This window comes from Arachis duranensis, chromosome 10 (genome assembly GCF_000817695.3).
Source record: "Arachis duranensis cultivar V14167 chromosome 10, aradu.V14167.gnm2.J7QH, whole genome shotgun sequence".
In the NCBI taxonomy this organism is placed as follows: Eukaryota; Viridiplantae; Streptophyta; class Magnoliopsida; order Fabales; family Fabaceae; genus Arachis; species Arachis duranensis.
In genome coordinates, this window is record NC_029781.3 from 6153126 (window position 1) to 6170594 (window position 17469).

The 17469-nt window shown below is 32.4% G+C and overlaps 4 protein-coding genes across 5 annotated transcripts; 2 read left to right on the top strand and 2 right to left on the bottom strand.

Moving 5' to 3' along the window:
- Nucleotides 1-116: 116 nt before the first annotated feature.
- Nucleotides 117-995, bottom strand: LOC107468698 (vacuolar iron transporter homolog 4). The gene has a single exon (XM_016088035.3). It carries the CDS (start codon nucleotides 919-921, stop codon nucleotides 271-273), a length of 651 nt encoding a protein of 216 aa, XP_015943521.1. The 5' UTR covers nucleotides 922-995; the 3' UTR covers nucleotides 117-270.
- Nucleotides 996-3535: 2540 nt separating this feature from the next.
- LOC107468699 (cytochrome b-c1 complex subunit 6-1, mitochondrial) lies at nucleotides 3536-5913 on the bottom strand. Its single transcript, XM_016088037.3, has 4 exons — nucleotides 5747-5913; nucleotides 4910-4994; nucleotides 3851-3940; nucleotides 3536-3757 (listed from the first exon to the last, which is right to left on the bottom strand). Coding segments are annotated over exons 1-4 (210 nt in total). The 5' UTR covers nucleotides 5749-5913; the 3' UTR covers nucleotides 3536-3724.
- A 604-nt stretch (nucleotides 5914-6517) lies between these two features.
- Nucleotides 6518-9420, top strand: LOC107468573 (actin-7). 2 transcript variants are annotated; one of them, XM_016087880.3, is made up of 5 exons: nucleotides 6518-6787; nucleotides 7218-7287; nucleotides 7401-7794; nucleotides 8139-8752; nucleotides 8875-9420. In XM_016087880.3, the coding sequence occupies exons 2-5, from the start codon at nucleotides 7228-7230 to the stop codon at nucleotides 8938-8940; spliced, it is 1134 nt and encodes a 377-aa protein (XP_015943366.1). In that variant the 5' UTR covers nucleotides 6518-6787; nucleotides 7218-7227; the 3' UTR covers nucleotides 8941-9420. The 2 variants fall into 2 exon arrangements, with proteins under 2 accessions (XP_015943366.1, XP_015943365.1); XM_016087879.3 differs by having other exon boundaries at nucleotides 6522-6791.
- A 751-nt stretch (nucleotides 9421-10171) lies between these two features.
- LOC107468497 (fructose-1,6-bisphosphatase, cytosolic-like) lies at nucleotides 10172-14361 on the top strand. The gene is made up of 13 exons (XM_016087805.3): nucleotides 10172-10459; nucleotides 10540-10587; nucleotides 10762-10836; nucleotides 10925-10986; nucleotides 11074-11140; nucleotides 11224-11337; nucleotides 11409-11495; nucleotides 11762-11832; nucleotides 12044-12109; nucleotides 12181-12267; nucleotides 12501-12576; nucleotides 12786-13739; nucleotides 14079-14361. Exons 1-12 carry the CDS (start codon nucleotides 10301-10303, stop codon nucleotides 12900-12902), a joined length of 1029 nt encoding a protein of 342 aa, XP_015943291.1. The 5' UTR covers nucleotides 10172-10300; the 3' UTR covers nucleotides 12903-13739; nucleotides 14079-14361.
- Nucleotides 14362-17469: the final 3108 nt, after the last annotated feature.

Here is a 17469-nt window from a genome sequence, read left to right on the forward strand (position 1 = left end):
AATATTTCAAATATAAAAGTTCTAACTAATATTATTGCATCACATCGAAAATCAAAAAACAAAATTATTCAAATATTCCTACTATCACTTTAGATTTGATACAATACAGCATGAGATAAACCATAAACATGTATATTCCTATGCATACATCAAATAAAACTATGTTACACACTGCAAAGTTGGTGGTAAAAAAATTGCATCAAATCCAGAAGGAGATTGATCCAACGTAACTAGAAGGAGCTGGTGTTAAAAAATACAAAAATATATAAATCAAACTCCAACATGACCAGCCAACTTGGTTAACCCAAAAGTAACCGCCATAGCCAACCATCCTCCGATCAACACCCTCAAAGATGACTTCACAAATGGTGCTTTCCCTAAAACAGCACCCACCCCTCCAAACACCAACAAGGCAAGGCTCACCACCGCCACCACCACCGTTAACCTCACCTTATAATCTTTTATGAAGGCGGCAGCCAGTAGGGGCACCAAGGCCCCGACTGAGAAGGCGACGGCGGAGGCCGTGGCCGCAGTATAAGGGTTAGGAAGTTTGTTTTTGTCTTGCGTGTTGCCTTCCCTCTTCATCTGCGCAAACTCGATATCATACTGGGAATAGACGGAGACAAACTCTCCAATTGCCATGCTGCAAGCTCCGGCCACCAAACCGGCGACTCCGGTGAGGATCATGGTCTTAACATCTTGTTTGACGGCTCCAACGCCCATCATGAGGGATGCTGTTGATAGCAAGCCATCGTTTGCACCCAAAACTGCAGCCCTAAGCCACTGTGCCCTCTTGGCATAGTCAAAAACCTCCACTTCCTCCGGCGTTACCACCACCACCCCCTCTTGCTTCTCCAGATCCATGTTGAAGACCTTTGAAGACTTGGGGTTGTTGTCGGATTCAGCAATTGTATCTGCCATTGGCTATAATAAGGTGATAAGAAATGAATTACAAGCTGGTTTTTGGTGTATAAGGTAAAAAGGTATGAGTTGGAATAATAGCAAGTGTGGTGAACACACGCCATGGATTAAAGGGTATTTATAGAATGTTAAAGTCAGTGTGTGTGGCATCTTAACTTTCGACCATATGGCCAGGTGGGACCAGAATATAATATATATGGAATCTAATGCGTTCATACTTCCTAAAGAACCATCCATATTCATATTTTTTTGTTTTCAAAATAAAAACCTAGTGACATTTTTTATTTATAATTATTAATTGATTATTATTAATTTTTTAATAATATAAAATTATATCTAATAATATTAAATTATATATTTTTTGTTGATTAAATATTAATTATATTTTAATTAATTAGTAATAATTTATACTTATATTTATAAATAAATATACATAAAAAATATATAATTTGTACATATATTTACTAAATTTTACAACATAAATAAAAAATAACTAAAAATTAATGGTCCAAAAATTTCTCTTTCCAAAATTTTGGTTTTGAAAGAATAAATACTTAATCGCGCTAATCAGGCAGAGCATGGTTAAATAAACGTGTTTACTTTTCTTTAAATTATTTTACTAAAAAATATCGAACAAGTACTTAGCACTTGTGGCTACTTATGATTTGAATGCACTTGCTTTTTAGTTAAAATATAAAATTAATATTTCAAGATTAGATCTTAACGTGGCCAAGAGGGGTATATCATGAACTTTTACTTTAAAAAAATATATAAAATAAATACATGAGTTATTTAGTTTGTATTTTTTTCTCTATGTTTTAATTTGTAATATTTTTATTTTAGAATTTTATGAAAAAAATAGATGCAAGAATAAAAAATAGGATTCTCTATCTTTTTTACTATTTTTTTCACAAAATAAAAAATTAAAACAATAATCAAATACTCAAATTTTGTATGTTCTTTATAAAAAAATTTCGTTTAGTAACATTAACACGTGTCTTACGAAAATGTGTTAGTTAAATCCTATATTTTATAATGCTTATTGAAAGGTAAGTTTTTCTTCCATTTTTCTTTATTTTGATTAAATTTAAACCATATATGTTTTTAAAAGAAAAAAATTGCCGAAAGAAGAAAAACATACGTTACACGTTGTTATTAGGCCTTATGCCCGTAATTCGTTGTTATTAGGCCTTATATCCGTAATCCGTGGATTCCACAAATTGATTAGAAGTTTAGAACGGCTATTTTTTTAAATATTTATTAAATATGTGTAATACACTAATACGTTAATATTGAAAGTTTGGGTATTTTTTTTATATGATGTTTTTTTAATTGATATTAATAAAATCAAACGATTTGATTTATTTGAAAAGAAAAAATAAGCTATAAATCGAAAGGTCTGATTTTAATACAATTTTTTATTTTCAAAAAGCGTAAATCAAACGATTGGATTTGTGATTTTTTTTAAGTTAAACATCGTAAATGGACAGTAGAATTTATAGACACCGCCATACAAAGAAAAAAAAATATAGGTACCTCCGATTTTCTAAAGGCTACACTTCATGACTCATCTTTTTGTTATACATATTCAGATGGAACATAGGATAAATAAAAAGTGGTTTAGAACTATTTTTAACAAAAGATTTTATTCGTATACTCAATTTATTGTTTAATTGAGACATCTTTCAAATTTAGAAGTGGAGAAAGTGAAATAACTAAAAACTTGTAAGAGTCACAATTTAATCATATATAAATATGGTATATGACGAACTGTTAATGTAACCAGATAATATTATTAATATTTGGTCATGGCTAGCATAGGAACAAAAAAGAAAAACAAAGATTTCGTGTGTTTACATGAAATTCTTTATAAGCCATTGGATTCCAAAAGAGGAAGTAGCAAGAAAATGAAAAAAATAAAGTGGATGCCAATTTAACTTTGTGCTATGAGTGTGACATCGACGAGATCCCCTTCGTATTCTTCATCTTGTCACTCAAAACCATTTAAATAAGAGAAATGCTAAAAAACTATTCGAATTTATTAGTTTCTGTTAACCGTTAACCAACAATATTTAAAAATATGAATTAAAAATATATTATTAAATTACTAGACTAAAAAAATTAGACCAATAAATAAAAATACTGACAGAAAATAATAAAATTTGAAGAGCAAAAATTATTTCAATGATAAAGCTATCAAGATCAATATTCTATTTATAGACCATATTGTGAGAGTCTAATACGCCCCTCCAAGATAAGGACTAAACTAGACAAAAACCCTGTTTTTGTTGTGGTCAGTAACTAGACAAAGACTTATTAGAACATAAACTTTGACTATTTGAGCTTAATAAGGTGGGCCTGCGTCAACAACCGTGGGCTTATCTAACCGACGTTTCTTCCGTAAATAAGGCGACTTGCCCAAAGATTTAAAGCCCAATCCACAAGTCAATGGAGTAAATTTCAAAAAGTAAAGAAATATTTCTTTTTTTGCCTCTGATTTTGCATTATTCAGCTGCAACACTTGAACCAGAAAAATTTAAAAGAACCACACTTCAAATCACAGTTTACAACTTGCTAAAAATGTCAGATCGGTATCAGAATACATCCTGAGTCATAATTTGGCAAAGTTCTTATTATTGATCATTATCAAAGGTCAACAACAAGAAGAGCTCAAAATTCCGCAGTATCCACGTAACCATACATGCCATATAGTTTGGTCACAAAATCAATTGTGTGAGATCAGTTGTGTAGGAATGAAAATAGAACATAATGCAATGACGATATACCATAGATTTATCCCCCATTACTTCAGTTTGGAGAATAGCTTTTGTGCAACCTACATTGCAGGATAACAAAGTTGTCAGAGAACAAAGAACCAAGCAAACCAAATGACGGAACCGTTATTTACTAACTAAATAGTAATACTTACACATTTGTCTATACAAGACCAATAATCAAAATATTGTCCAGTGCAGTGTTTGTTCCCGGTCTCATCACCTTGGATCCTTTTAACACATGCCTGTAGTAATTTCAAGCATTACTTTTCTGTCCCAAGCAAGAATTCTTTGTAGAAACAGAAGATATAAAGCAAAAAGAAAACTGCCAACATTGATTCTCCATTCCAAAATATATTGTTCTATTAATCAGACAAGTCAAAATCTGAGGTGCCTACAAATAATGAGTTAGGTGCTTCTCTAAACTAGAAAGAGAATGGATTTTAGAGGAAGGCTCCACTGTGCAATCCTTTTAACAACATCAGCAACAACATAAAATCTTTACTATAAAGCTGTGGTGCCTATATATATGTTGAGGCCTTGCTTCTTAAATAATTTGGGCACAGCAGATGTATAGGAAAAGGGTTTTATTTCTAGAGTATGGTAAGGGCATAATTATCATGTTATAGCTATGTATATTAACCAAATTTTTATAATTGTCTAGCATATTCATTATCTCTACAAGAATCAATCAAAGTTCAGATCTTAATACAATATGCTCTCAGCTAAGGACAACACAAAACTCCTGTAATCTTATCATTGATACATTACATTCTTGATTTCTTGTCTTTTGTGGGTACTCCCTGTCAACCTTCTTTTTATACCTGCTGACCACTCTTCGAAACTCAAATTGTGTTCTCTACTTCTCTTCATTAAATTGAGAAAAAAAAAAGAAAAAAAAGAAAAGAAAAAGAGAAATGACTGAATGTCCTAAACCAAACTCCTATTCTAAATAGAGAAGATATTGGAATATATTTTAGGACTCAATCATATTTTTTTTTAAAATGTGGTCAACATAACAAGTGCAAAGAAGAAAATTAACAAATAATCAATGACTGACATTGTAAAGTCCCCAATTACAGCATTTGAGTACAAGAATACATTTGAGGTCATAGTATACTAGCAACAAAATAATCTTGCAATCGTATTAATCACTTCAACTAAGAATAAAGTGCATAATACAATCTGGCTCATTATTCTACACGAAAGTGCACCTGATATTCAAGCAATGCTTTTACACATTTTGGTTTGCAAGACTCTTCAAGATATCTCTTCTGATCAACAGGTTCCTCATCAGCCCTGAATCCAGAATAAAATCCAAATCAAAACAAATAGGAGAGGGATGCAATAAAATTATAAAAGTGAAGAAAAATGAAAATGACATAACAAAATGAGCAGGAATAGTTAAAGCAACAATTCAACCATTTTTCAAGCAGGCACACCAATCCTGTAGGATAATAATTATTGATGTACCAAAATACATTGCACTAGCAACTGTTTACATAAAGCTTACGCAACAAAGTGAATAGAAGAACACATTGAAAAGCAAATCATTAGCCATCATCTTGCCGCAGATGAACAATGTATACTATCACGAAAGTCAGATACTAGGATTCAGCTAACAAAGTAATACCGATTCATTTCTAGCTCCTCAAGGGTTATTCCCAAAAATTCTGGAAGACAGCAGAATCCCGTCATGAATTCATATCATGCAAGCAGAAGCTAACTTTAGCAGACCAAATAAACCAATTACAGTGAAAATTAAACTTTTGCATGAAAGTCAAACATACTTCAAAACTTCAACTTCCAGTCTCAACCGTTTCTGCAGCAATCAGGCGCATGCTAAAAAATCTCATTTCAGAGTTCATCATCGCAATACCATTCGTACGTAATTAATACTAAAGGAACACTACTAAAGCGGCAGCAGAAATTGAAAACCCTAGATTGATAAACAGTGAGACATGAAGCGCTTAAATTGAAATGATAGATAAATAACAGATAGATATTGAAGATGAGAAATGGAAGAGAAAGAGTAAAGCTTAGGAGCATACATTGCAGCCGGAGAAGAGTGCGGAAAGGTGTTGTTGCAGCTTCAGATGGTGGTTGTCGCGATAGGCACTACTATCAATAACCAAACTGCGTTGGGTTCTATAGAGAGCAGAGAGCAGAGCATGTATTTTAGATCCGTCTCCGATTTGTCAATACCGGATCCGAATACGGATTCGGATTCGGGTCGGATTCATGTGCATAAAACCGTGTCACTAGAACTGTCCAGAAGATTGTATATTAAGTATTAACTATTAAGATATTCTATTTGGAATTTGGATTAATAATTAGGAAATATTCATAAATAAGTGTATTTCATGGCAGTGTAATTGTTAGGAGTATTATATTGTGAGTTAATATAATCCCATGTAGTTTAATGTATAATAGTCTATATATTATTTTAGAAATGGATCTAAAATATGTTGAAATCATATAAATGTTCCTTCATTTCCCTAAAAAAACAAAAGATTGAATATTCTAAATATATTGATTAATAATTTTTTTTAGTTTAACATATTATATTATATATACAAACATAGAATATTTTTTAATTTATAGTTGAATTTACAATATGATTAAGGCGTTAATTGTCTTGTATTGACAAATACACCAAAATTTTGAATAAGTCGATGGGAGCATCGAATATGGAATATATGATTAATGAATTGAAAGAGGAGGTGGAGGTGATAGGGTACAGCAAGACTTTGCAGAATTGGTCGGCACCAGCCGGGTCCAAAAGGCCATCAGAGCCGCCCAAAATGACGTGGCATGGGACCCACAACACCAATCAGTCTTTGATCTACTAGAATGGACGGCTGATTGCTTCGGTGGATTCCAATTCCGCGCAGGCACTCGGTTTCCACAGAAAAAGTCACCCCACCTGTGTAGTAGAGTCCGCTTTTCTTCCCCGACCAGTCCACTTTATCACCGAATATAAAGCTGCTGCTTCTTCTTATTCTCTCTCTACAGCCAATTTCACCTGCTGCTGTTGTTGCTGCTGCTCACACCACAAAACCAATTTCTCTGCAACTTTTGTTTCCTTTCAAGTAGGTGTGTTTCGATCTCCGATCTTTCTTTTTTATATATATATTTTTCTTTCTCAATTTTTTTGGTGAATTTTTTAGCTCACGAGGTCTTGCTTTTGTCTTTTTTGGTCGAGAATTTTCTGATCTTGTTGATCTGGTTCTACTTTGTGGCTCTTTGTTTTCTGTGCGAGTAGATTTCCAGTTTTATTTGATTTTGTGGTTAGGTGACTCTGATGCACCGAATTTTAAAATTCGCTTTTCTAACCTGCGATTTTGAAGTTGATGAACTTGGAAATGATAATAATTTTCGTGTCTTTTTTATTCTGCGAGCTATGTGGTTATGTTCTGCTATGCATGTAATATAGGATTGTAATTTGTAAGATCGTACATGGAAATTGATTGATGAATTATGCATAACTGAAAAGTAGTGGAATCCCTTGCTGTTGTACAGGTTTTGAAAGATGGCTGATGGTGAGGACATTCAACCTCTTGTTGTTGACAATGGAACTGGAATGGTCAAGGTTGGTTAGTTTCTCTGTGATCACGTATTCTTTTCCACTTGATGTTTTTCTTATGCTTTGCAGGATTTTGGCATTCTACTCATGATAATGTATATTTTAATTCATGTTTGCAGGCTGGTTTTGCTGGTGATGATGCTCCTAGGGCTGTCTTCCCCAGCATTATTGGGCGACCTCGTCACACGGGTGTGATGGTTGGAATGGGTCAGAAGGATGCTTATGTGGGTGATGAAGCCCAGTCAAAAAGGGGTATCCTCACCTTGAAGTACCCTATTGAGCATGGAATTGTCAGTAACTGGGATGATATGGAAAAGATTTGGCATCACACGTTTTACAATGAGCTTCGCGTCGCCCCTGAAGAACACCCTGTGCTTCTTACTGAGGCACCACTCAATCCCAAGGCCAACAGAGAGAAGATGACCCAAATTATGTTTGAAACTTTCAATGTCCCTGCCATGTATGTTGCAATTCAGGCTGTCCTGTCTTTGTATGCCAGTGGACGTACTACAGGTTTGTTTCAATAGTTGATTTTGGTTTTTGGTGTTTTTTTTTTTATTTCTTTCAATTTTTTATTTTACATGGCTAAATGGTGTATGCTTGCTAAATTAAAATTTAACGAATATGAAGCTGATCTCAAGGTTAAATTTGTAACCTAAGCTGTAAATATTGGGAAGTGGGAAGCTGGTTGATGTTCAACATAAGTTGGTTGAGTGAGTTCTATGCACCAAGAACAACTTCATTAATACATGCATCAGACATTTATCTATTTTGTGACTTGTGTTTGTTCATTATGATTAGCTTCAAATTTTATTCTACTGCTGATATTCTTATTGAAGTATTGGTTATGTAAATAGGTATTGTGCTTGATTCCGGTGATGGTGTGAGCCACACAGTGCCCATATATGAAGGGTATGCACTTCCCCATGCAATTCTTCGGTTGGACCTTGCAGGTCGTGATTTAACAGAGTACTTGGTGAAAATCCTTACTGAGAGAGGATACTCCTTCAATACCTCTGCTGAGAAGGAAATTGTCCGTGATGTGAAGGAGAAATTAGCATATGTTGCCCTTGATTTTGACCAAGAAATGGAAACTACTAAGACTAGTTCAGCAGTGGAGAAGAGCTATGAATTGCCAGATGGACAGGTCATTACAATAGGTGCTGAGCGATTCCGATGCCCTGAAGTACTCTTCCAGCCTTCTCTAATTGGTATGGAAGCTCCAGGAATTCATGAAACTACATACAACTCCATCATGAAATGTGATGTTGATATCAGGAAGGATCTTTATGGAAATATTGTGCTCAGTGGTGGGTCCACTATGTTCCCTGGAATTGCTGATCGGATGAGCAAAGAAATTAGTGCACTTGCTCCAAGCAGCATGAAGATCAAGGTAGTTGCACCCCCTGAGAGGAAGTACAGTGTTTGGATCGGTGGTTCTATCTTGGCATCACTTAGCACCTTTCAGCAGGTTTGTACAGTTGCTTTTCCCCCCTGTTCTTTTATTGTATTTTTGGTGGTGTCTCGTAATCAGTATAACGGACCAGTTTATGGAAGTCACTGAATTCCCTTTTTCTGTTCTGCTGTATACAGATGTGGATTTCAAAGGGTGAATATGATGAATCTGGACCTGCTATCGTTCATCGGAAGTGCTTCTAATCGGATCAAGTTGAGAAGGATCAAGGATGATGATCAAGTTCTTAATGCATCGTGTCTTGTGCCATATTGGAGTCAAGTTTGGTTGACTTATTTGATTCTTGAGATTTTTAATAGAGCTGTATCTAGTTTAATGGATGAATTGGTTTTTAAGTTGAGTATGTTTTTTATTAGGTCCTTGGAAGCTGGACTATTCCATGCAGGTGGAAGATTGTATTGGATTTTAGTAGGTTGTTTGGTTTGATTTTCCTTTAATTCATTTTTCATGTCTTGGCCATCAATTTGGGTGCCTAGACCTTGGAGAATGATAAGTTTTTAGGATCTTTCCCTCTCAAACTCAAACAGGGATTTTGGAGTCAGCTTTTGTTTATATTTATTTTATGCTTAAGTGGGTTTTATGTTTGCAGAGCACTCTGTTTTAGACAGAATATGCGTTGTTACCTTTCTCTATTGTATGATATATGATATGATATTATTTGATTATTCTGCTTTACACCACTGGGTTAATCTATATGAATGCCCCCATGAATTGAGGTAAGCCAGTTAGCGCAGATGTACAAGAACTGAAGTTAAAGAAATATGAAAATTAATGTTGCTTTTTGTTTCACATTGGATGGGCAATTTCATTTTAGTTTTGATTAGATTATTGTAATCCTCCGAAAATAGATTATTTGAGTAATTCAGGTTTGACAGCAGAAGGGATTATAAGACTAGCTAACAAGGGCTGTCTCTAATATGTGAATTTGCTTTCATTTCTTAACGGGGTTTCAATCTCGTGTGTATATTTATATATTTTTTAATACTGAATAAATTATTGTAAATAACTACTATAATGGAGACCAAAGAAGGAAAAAAACTACAATAGTTTTCTTTTCTGGTATAAATAGATTCTAATGATTTCTTTTCCAGCAATTCATTCCAATCCTGCTTGTTTGTTTGTTTGTTTCCTTTCTAATTTTTCTTTTTTTTAACGCTAGTTCCCACAGATAGGGAGGGAATAAAAACCTGTTTTAAAAAAAGAAGAAACTTATATTTTCTGAAAAATAAGAAAGATTTAAAATAATAGTTCTTAAAAGATGATGTGTCAAATGTAAGATAAGGTGTGCATGTTTGAACAATTAATAGACTACATATTAATTGAGATAAGAGTAGAATAAAATCAATCAGAACTGATTTGAATTAGTTTTTATATTGAGTTTATTTTCCCCGTATTGACTGTTTCCATAAAAAAATTTGAGTATGAAATGAAAGAGTGGCAAAGAGGTCGGGATCCAAAGATTTCGCATTCTCCCCTGTTACTTGGGAAACACATATTACAAATATAAATTGGTTGTTTGTGGTGGTTACCATAACGGCGACCGGAATGGATCACGAAGGGGAAGCTAAGAGGACTGATTTGATGACTATCACTCGCTTTGTTCTGAATGAGCAGTCAAAGTATCCAGAATCACGCGGCGATTTCACCATCCTCCTCAATCACATTGTTCTTGGCTGCAAGTACGTTTGTTCTGCTGTTAACAAGGTACTCTCATCTTCCATCAACCTTTTCTTTATTTATTCTTTCTTTCTCATTTTCATAACTCTCTTTTCACTGCCTCGCAGGCTGGACTCGCCAAACTTCTAGGACTTGCTGGAGAAACCAACGTTCAGGTCTGTTCACTTTGTCAAATTGATCAATAAGTAGAAAAATATATTAAGAGTGTCATAACTTTTTTTTTCCCTTCATTCTCAAATTGTAGTTGCATTATTCTGTTCCGTCACCTAATGCATCTCAGGATTCTCAGCTATCATGTTCACTGTATTAATATTTCTAACATTGTTTAGGGTGAGGAGCAAAAGAAATTGGACGTGCTTTCTAATGAGGTGTTTGTTAACGCCTTAATCAGCAGCGGGCGCACTGTGAGTCTCTCCAGATCTGTAACTGTCAAATGCTCTAAGCCTAATCTACCTATAAGATAGAAATTACTGCAATTTGTTTTCTTTTCAGTGCCTTCTTGTTTCAGAAGAGCTTGAAGAGGCTGTTTTTGTGAAGCCAAAACAGCGTGGAAAGTGAGTTCCGGAGCTTTAGAAATACCTAATGCTCACTCTAAACTACATTGACTATTCCAAGTAACAATTTCCCTTTCCGTTTTGCAGATACATTGTTGTATTTGATCCTTTGGATGGATCCTCAAATATTGAATGCGGTGTTTCTATTGGAACTGTATGAAATTGTCATCTCAAATATAATTGCTGCATTGGAAATAATCACTGAAATTACAATGATACCTGCCATTTTCCATATAGATCTTTGGCATTTACGCTGCGAAGGACAAAGATAAAGTTACACTTGATGATGTCTTGCAACCTGGGAACAGAATGTTAGCAGCTGGTTACTGCATGTATGGTAGCTCTTGCATGGTAAAACAAAACACCAATCTGATGAATTGTTCGTTTAATATAACTTTGTATTGAGAAAACTCGAATCGCAGTTCGTGATTAGCACAGGACATGGTGTAAATGGTTTCACACTTGATCCTTCTCTTGGAGAGTTCATATTAACTCACCCAAACATCAAGGTTGGTACATGCATAGTGGCATTCAAATTGGTAGATTAAAAGTTCTTACATGTACACCTTCCAAATTTATATTATCAATATTATGTCACTGGAATTTTTGTTATTTGATTTAATCCTAAACCATGCTACTTTTGTCCTTTATCCTTGCTCTGAGTCCTGAGCCGATACTGCTCATAAATCTTTTGTTGTGCAGCATGTGAATGCTAGAACTTAGAATATAGGAGGGAGCTTTCTGCTTTCTTTAACGACGATTCGTTACTTGACAGATACCGAAAAAAGGGAATATTTATTCAGTGAATGAAGGAAATGCCAAAAACTGGGAGAAACCAATCACTGAGTAAGTTTAAACATTTGTCCCAAAAAATATAGGTGCTAAGAAAAATATAACAAAAACATCCCCAAAATGAGATATTTTCTTTAAAATCTGGTGATTTTATATCATGTGAGTGATCCCATCTAGTGGGATAAGGATTTGTTGTTATTTGTTCTTTAATTCCTAAACTCATAAATGACAAAGTTCTTGTTTCTCAACCCTATATCTCTTCCAGGTATGTGGATAATTGCAAGTTTCCTCAAGATGGTTCTTCGCCAAAGTCCCTTAGATACGTTGGAAGGTATTTGATGTTATCCATCTTTCAAATATCTTAAATTATTGTGTGCTAACAGAAATTAGTATATAATGCAGTATGGTTGCAGATATCCATAGAACATTGCTTTATGGTGGTATTTTCATGTACCCTGCTGATAAGAAAAGTCCAGATGGAAAGCTAAGGTGTGATGTGCTTTGTGTTCTAGACTCTTAACTTTTAACCATATAATATGATTTAAGCATCTTGCTTTGTATTTTCAACTCTTGGTTATAACTTCTAACCATATAATATGATTTAGCATCTAGGACTAGGATTTCCAACTCTCTATTTCAATTTCATACCATTGGCATTGTTCATTTTATATCCTAAATAGATATATTTGTGGCTTAGTTATGGAAACTTCTTGTGAAATTAGGCTTCTCTACGAAGTGTTTCCAATGTCATATTTGTTGGAGCAAGCTGGAGGTCAAGCTTTTACAGGAAAAGGAAGGGTATGTATTCTTCTTTGATTTGCTACACTTGTTAGCTTATATTAATATATACAAATTACATAATTTCATTGCATGCATCTCTGCTTCTTGAATTTGACATAAGCTAAGGATAAAAGTTTCATTGAATGTTATATTATATATCAAATCTGGTATCACATAATAGGAAGTTTAGTGAATTAAAATGAGTTCTCTTCTGTCACATATTGTAGGCACTTGACTTGGTTCCAAAGAAAATACATGAACGATCACCTGTAATCCTTGGAAGTTACGAAGACGTGGAGCACGTGAAAGCTTTTTATGCTGCATCCAAAGCAAATGGTGCATGAATATTGAATATCAATTGGTCCTTGCATTATTAGCAGTTAAGTGGGTGGCACATCTTTCTTTCAATTGTTTCCTTCTTGTCAGGAATTTGTTTTAGTGAGTTCCTTAATTCATAAGATCCATAGTACTAGGCAGCACAAGGTGTTTAATCACACAATCTCGTGTTTCTAGTTCTAGTACTAATAAGTGTAACAGGGTCTTTATGTATATTTGGCAATTCACACGAAATTCTTGTAGTACCTCCTTAAAAAATACCATGTACATGATAGAAGCACCACTTCAAAAACAAAACTAAAAGAAGTAAAAAGCATACACATGCATGCACGTATATTGATTCAAACTATATAATAAAAAGGAAATTAATGTACCTAATTTTTTTTCAAATTTATTGTAATGAAAGCAAATTAATTAAGGAGGGGATATGATGATTGACCATAGCCCAGCCTGTGATTGCCAATCACACAGCCTGTGTTTGACCATACAGATTACATAGCATTTGCTAATTATGGTTAAGGTATATAATTAATCTAAGTTATTAGGCTCATTATAAAAACCATGTTAGGATGAAGTAGAAACTACTCCTTCATTTGCATCCATCTCTCACGTTACTCCAAAGGGGGAACACATCAAGAAGGAAACCAAAAGCTCCTTGATTCGTTCTCCCACAATTTTCCTCATTGAACATGGGCAACTGCGCTAGCGCTCCCAAGACCAACGAGGGTAATGATGCCCCATTGTCAGTGCTAGTGCCAGTGCCCGAGCCTGTCATCGACCAGGAGCAGGCCGCCACTGCTGTCTCCGCCTCCGATGACAACGCTCTAGGCACCATATCCATTGAGGTATATACTAATATATAATTGTTGCATTCGGATCATACATTTTATCAAGTTTTTAATAGCAAAATAATCCGAAATTTTGTGTCAATTGCCATACTGGTTATTGTAGAAATTTTTTGAATGAATAAAATGGGAAGAATGAAAATTTTTATTAAATTTATAGAAAAAAAATGTATTACACATAAAAGAAACAATATTTACTCTTTATTAAAAGGTACAATATACTGTAATATTACTTTTATTTTATTCATAGTCATTGCTTGCCCCTTGTATATATAGTTTCGTATACTGCTTTAAAAGTTGTTCTACTTCATTGTCATGTACCTATATTATGATGGGCAGAAGGAAGAAAAGGAGGCAAAGTTGGAAGAAGCCAAGAAAAGCGAGGAGGTGGTGGCAGCTGATGAGGAGAAGAAAGAGGAGGAAAAGGCTAAAGCCACCGTAGAAGAGGCACCAAAACTTGAAGCTTAAAAGTTGAAGAAACTCCTCCATCACAAATATAATGCATACATGCAACGCTGTCGTCATTCGAATCAAATGTTTAATTTTAATCATTTTTCCATTATTTTGTGCTTAAAGATATAATTCATTAACATTAATTTCTTTAATGGAAAATTGATTCTTACTTGGGTTGACTACTGTCTCTCTTAATCAGCATTAATTTACCTTTGTTATTTATTAAATGTATAATAAAATAATAAATAATGCGTATGATAAAAACTTTAAACTAAACGATTTTGAGGTTGATTCGGCCGCAAGTTTGTGAAAAATAAATAAATAAATAAATTAAGAGAGATTAAGTGTATGTAAAATTTTTATAAATATACTTATATTATTAAGCAATATAAGACCTAAAGATGTGAGATAATCAGATAATGATAGAGAATAAATATTGAAATCTTCATTAATATATAACAGAATGAATAAATTTTTTTTAAAAGTGAACAAAATTTAAGTAAAATGTGTTGTCAAATGTTCTGGTAGAATATCCAAAAATTAATAACTTTATTAATTTTCTTGTTTTAGTTGTTAAAAGTAAAGAACAATAGAACGAACTAGTATAGCAAGTGAAGTTTGAAGATGGTCTCACAAAATTTTAAAAAACTTGATAAAAGAAGTGAGAAAGGTCTTTTTATAGTCTCATATTCTCACAACTCAGTGACCAGTCATTATGGAGGGAGAAAACATTACTCTATATTGACAAGGACATGTTTATCCTACTTGTCTCTTCTTCCAATGCAAATCTAGTCACTAAATAAATTAATTGTCAAGGGGTGTTTTTAAGTATTATTTCCTTGTTTCAAGTTTTCTTCAGCTAAAACAGTGAAAGAAGATAAGCTAATCTCCATAAATCCAGACAGAAATTCTGACACTGCTTTAGGTGTTTTTTTTCGATAGGTGTTTAGGAAAAGAAAAAATAGTTGTCATGTGATATTAGTGAAAAGATATTTAATTTTATTTATTTTTAATTAAATAATTTTTTTACATTTTAAATAAAACTAATTCACTTTTATTAATTTAGTTTTATTAAAGAATAAATTCAACTCCTTAGGATATTATTTTAAGGTTCATGACTTTCATCCTTTTATTCCAACACTCATATGAAGAATTTTATTCTTTTTTAGCTATATTTTAGGCTATTTCATAATTATTATTGCTATTTACACACAATAAAATACACTTGTGATATACAATCAGAAATTAATTTTTAAAAAATCAAAAAATATATTTTTTGCAAATCAGTCGATAACCGTTATATATTTTTTAGTTATATATATTTTAGTGGAAACTCATATGAAGTTGATAGTCGAAAATCGTGAGATGAAAATTTAATCAAATCAGTCAAACTATTTAACAGCTATCGCCTATCAACTTTACTTGAAGTCGATTACATTTGAGTTTCCACCAAAATATATATAACTAATGATACAAAAATATGTACACCAAAAATTTTTCAATCTTCATGCATGCATATGTGTACAATAATATAATGGATGACGTTTTATACATTAGCTCATCACCAGTATGTGGAATGAGTATACATATATATCAAAATTAGTCATTAAAATTAATTATCAGTATAAAATATATGTTAAAATATAAATATATATTAAAAATAAATTAAATTACACATATATTTATATATAAATATATTGGTGACTGATTTTAATAACTAATTTTAGTGTATAAATAATATTTTTGATGTGGAATAATATTATAATAAAAAAACGACAATAAAAAAACTTATAAAAAAGAAGGAAAGGAAAGGCAAGTTGAAAATGAAAAAATTGAAGAGCGCACGAAGATGATCAGTTAAACTTAAACTTCAATGAGTCAGCACTTTGATATCCTGATTAATGATTTTGATACGTTAATTTAACTTTCCAGTTTTCCAATTTCGGAACCGTTTTTGGTTTCTTTTTATCTTTCAATGGTGCACGCAAAATTGAGGCTGCTGCCTCTAAATTCTAAAATATTTTGTAAAAAAGGATGATTCTAATTGGAATAATAATAAGTCCCTATACTTTTTAATACGTGCTTTCTCCATTATATATTGCCTTTACCATATAACTCTTCCATTAATAAACCTTTCAGTCTCTCTCAATTGATTCCACCAGTTTATTCCATTTCTGTGTCCTACATAATACACATGCTTTTAAACAATTTGTTTTTAATAAAACTTTTTCTCCCCCAATTTTCATACTTTATTATATTTCATCTTCTATTTGTTCAAATAGTAGTTTATTTGATATAATTTTATCTGAAATTAACTGTACCTAAGTTTTTATCATAAGAATTAGCTTCCAATTATATACTATAATAATGTAATTTTTATAGAAATTATTTAAATAAAGACGTTTAAAATTTTTTTAAAGATATTTTTAATAATTAAAATCTAACATATATAATTAATTAAACTATGTTATTTTTATCAAAATTAGACCAAACAAATTAATTTAACAAAAAATAGTAAATCAAATTTTAAACTGATCTAAATTAATATTATTTTTTATAAAAAATAACTACAATACCTTTATTATAGAAAATAACTAAAATACTCATATTATATATATAATATTAATTTTGAGAATCCTAAATTTTAATCCTTCTCTTCTCTTTATGTTGTTTTTAACATTTTTATCGGAATAATTTTTAATTTTTATTATTGCAATTATAACTTACAATTGCTTATATCATAATAACCTCAACATCATCGCTCATTATTCTAATTGGAAGCACGTTAAGAGCTGCAAATAATGACTATTTTAATTTTAAAATTTATATATTTAAATTCTAATAAATTTTTTAATTTTTAAGAATAAATCGATGATGAATTCTGAAAACTCCACTAACCGCTATGTTCCTTCGGACTTCGTGGATATTAGCCCTTTTCATCCGTTGTGTGCTATGTTCCTTCGTGGATATTAACCAAATCTAATGTAAGTGTTTAGCATCCAAAATGGCATTTGATTCTTGTTAATTAAGGTAGCTAAATTAAGTGGTAAAAGACTTCTAACTACATTAATAATATTGTGATTATTGTCTCAAAAATAAAATGATATGTTAAGAAACCATTAGAAAATCCAAATTTTAATTCTTTCTAGCTAATTCCATGGGATTTTTTACCGGTTATAAGGCTCTTTCATATTAGGTTTTAAGTATTCCTATTTCTTTACGTGTTCTTTACGTACGGATATAAAAAAGGATAATAAAAAATATAAAAATAATATTT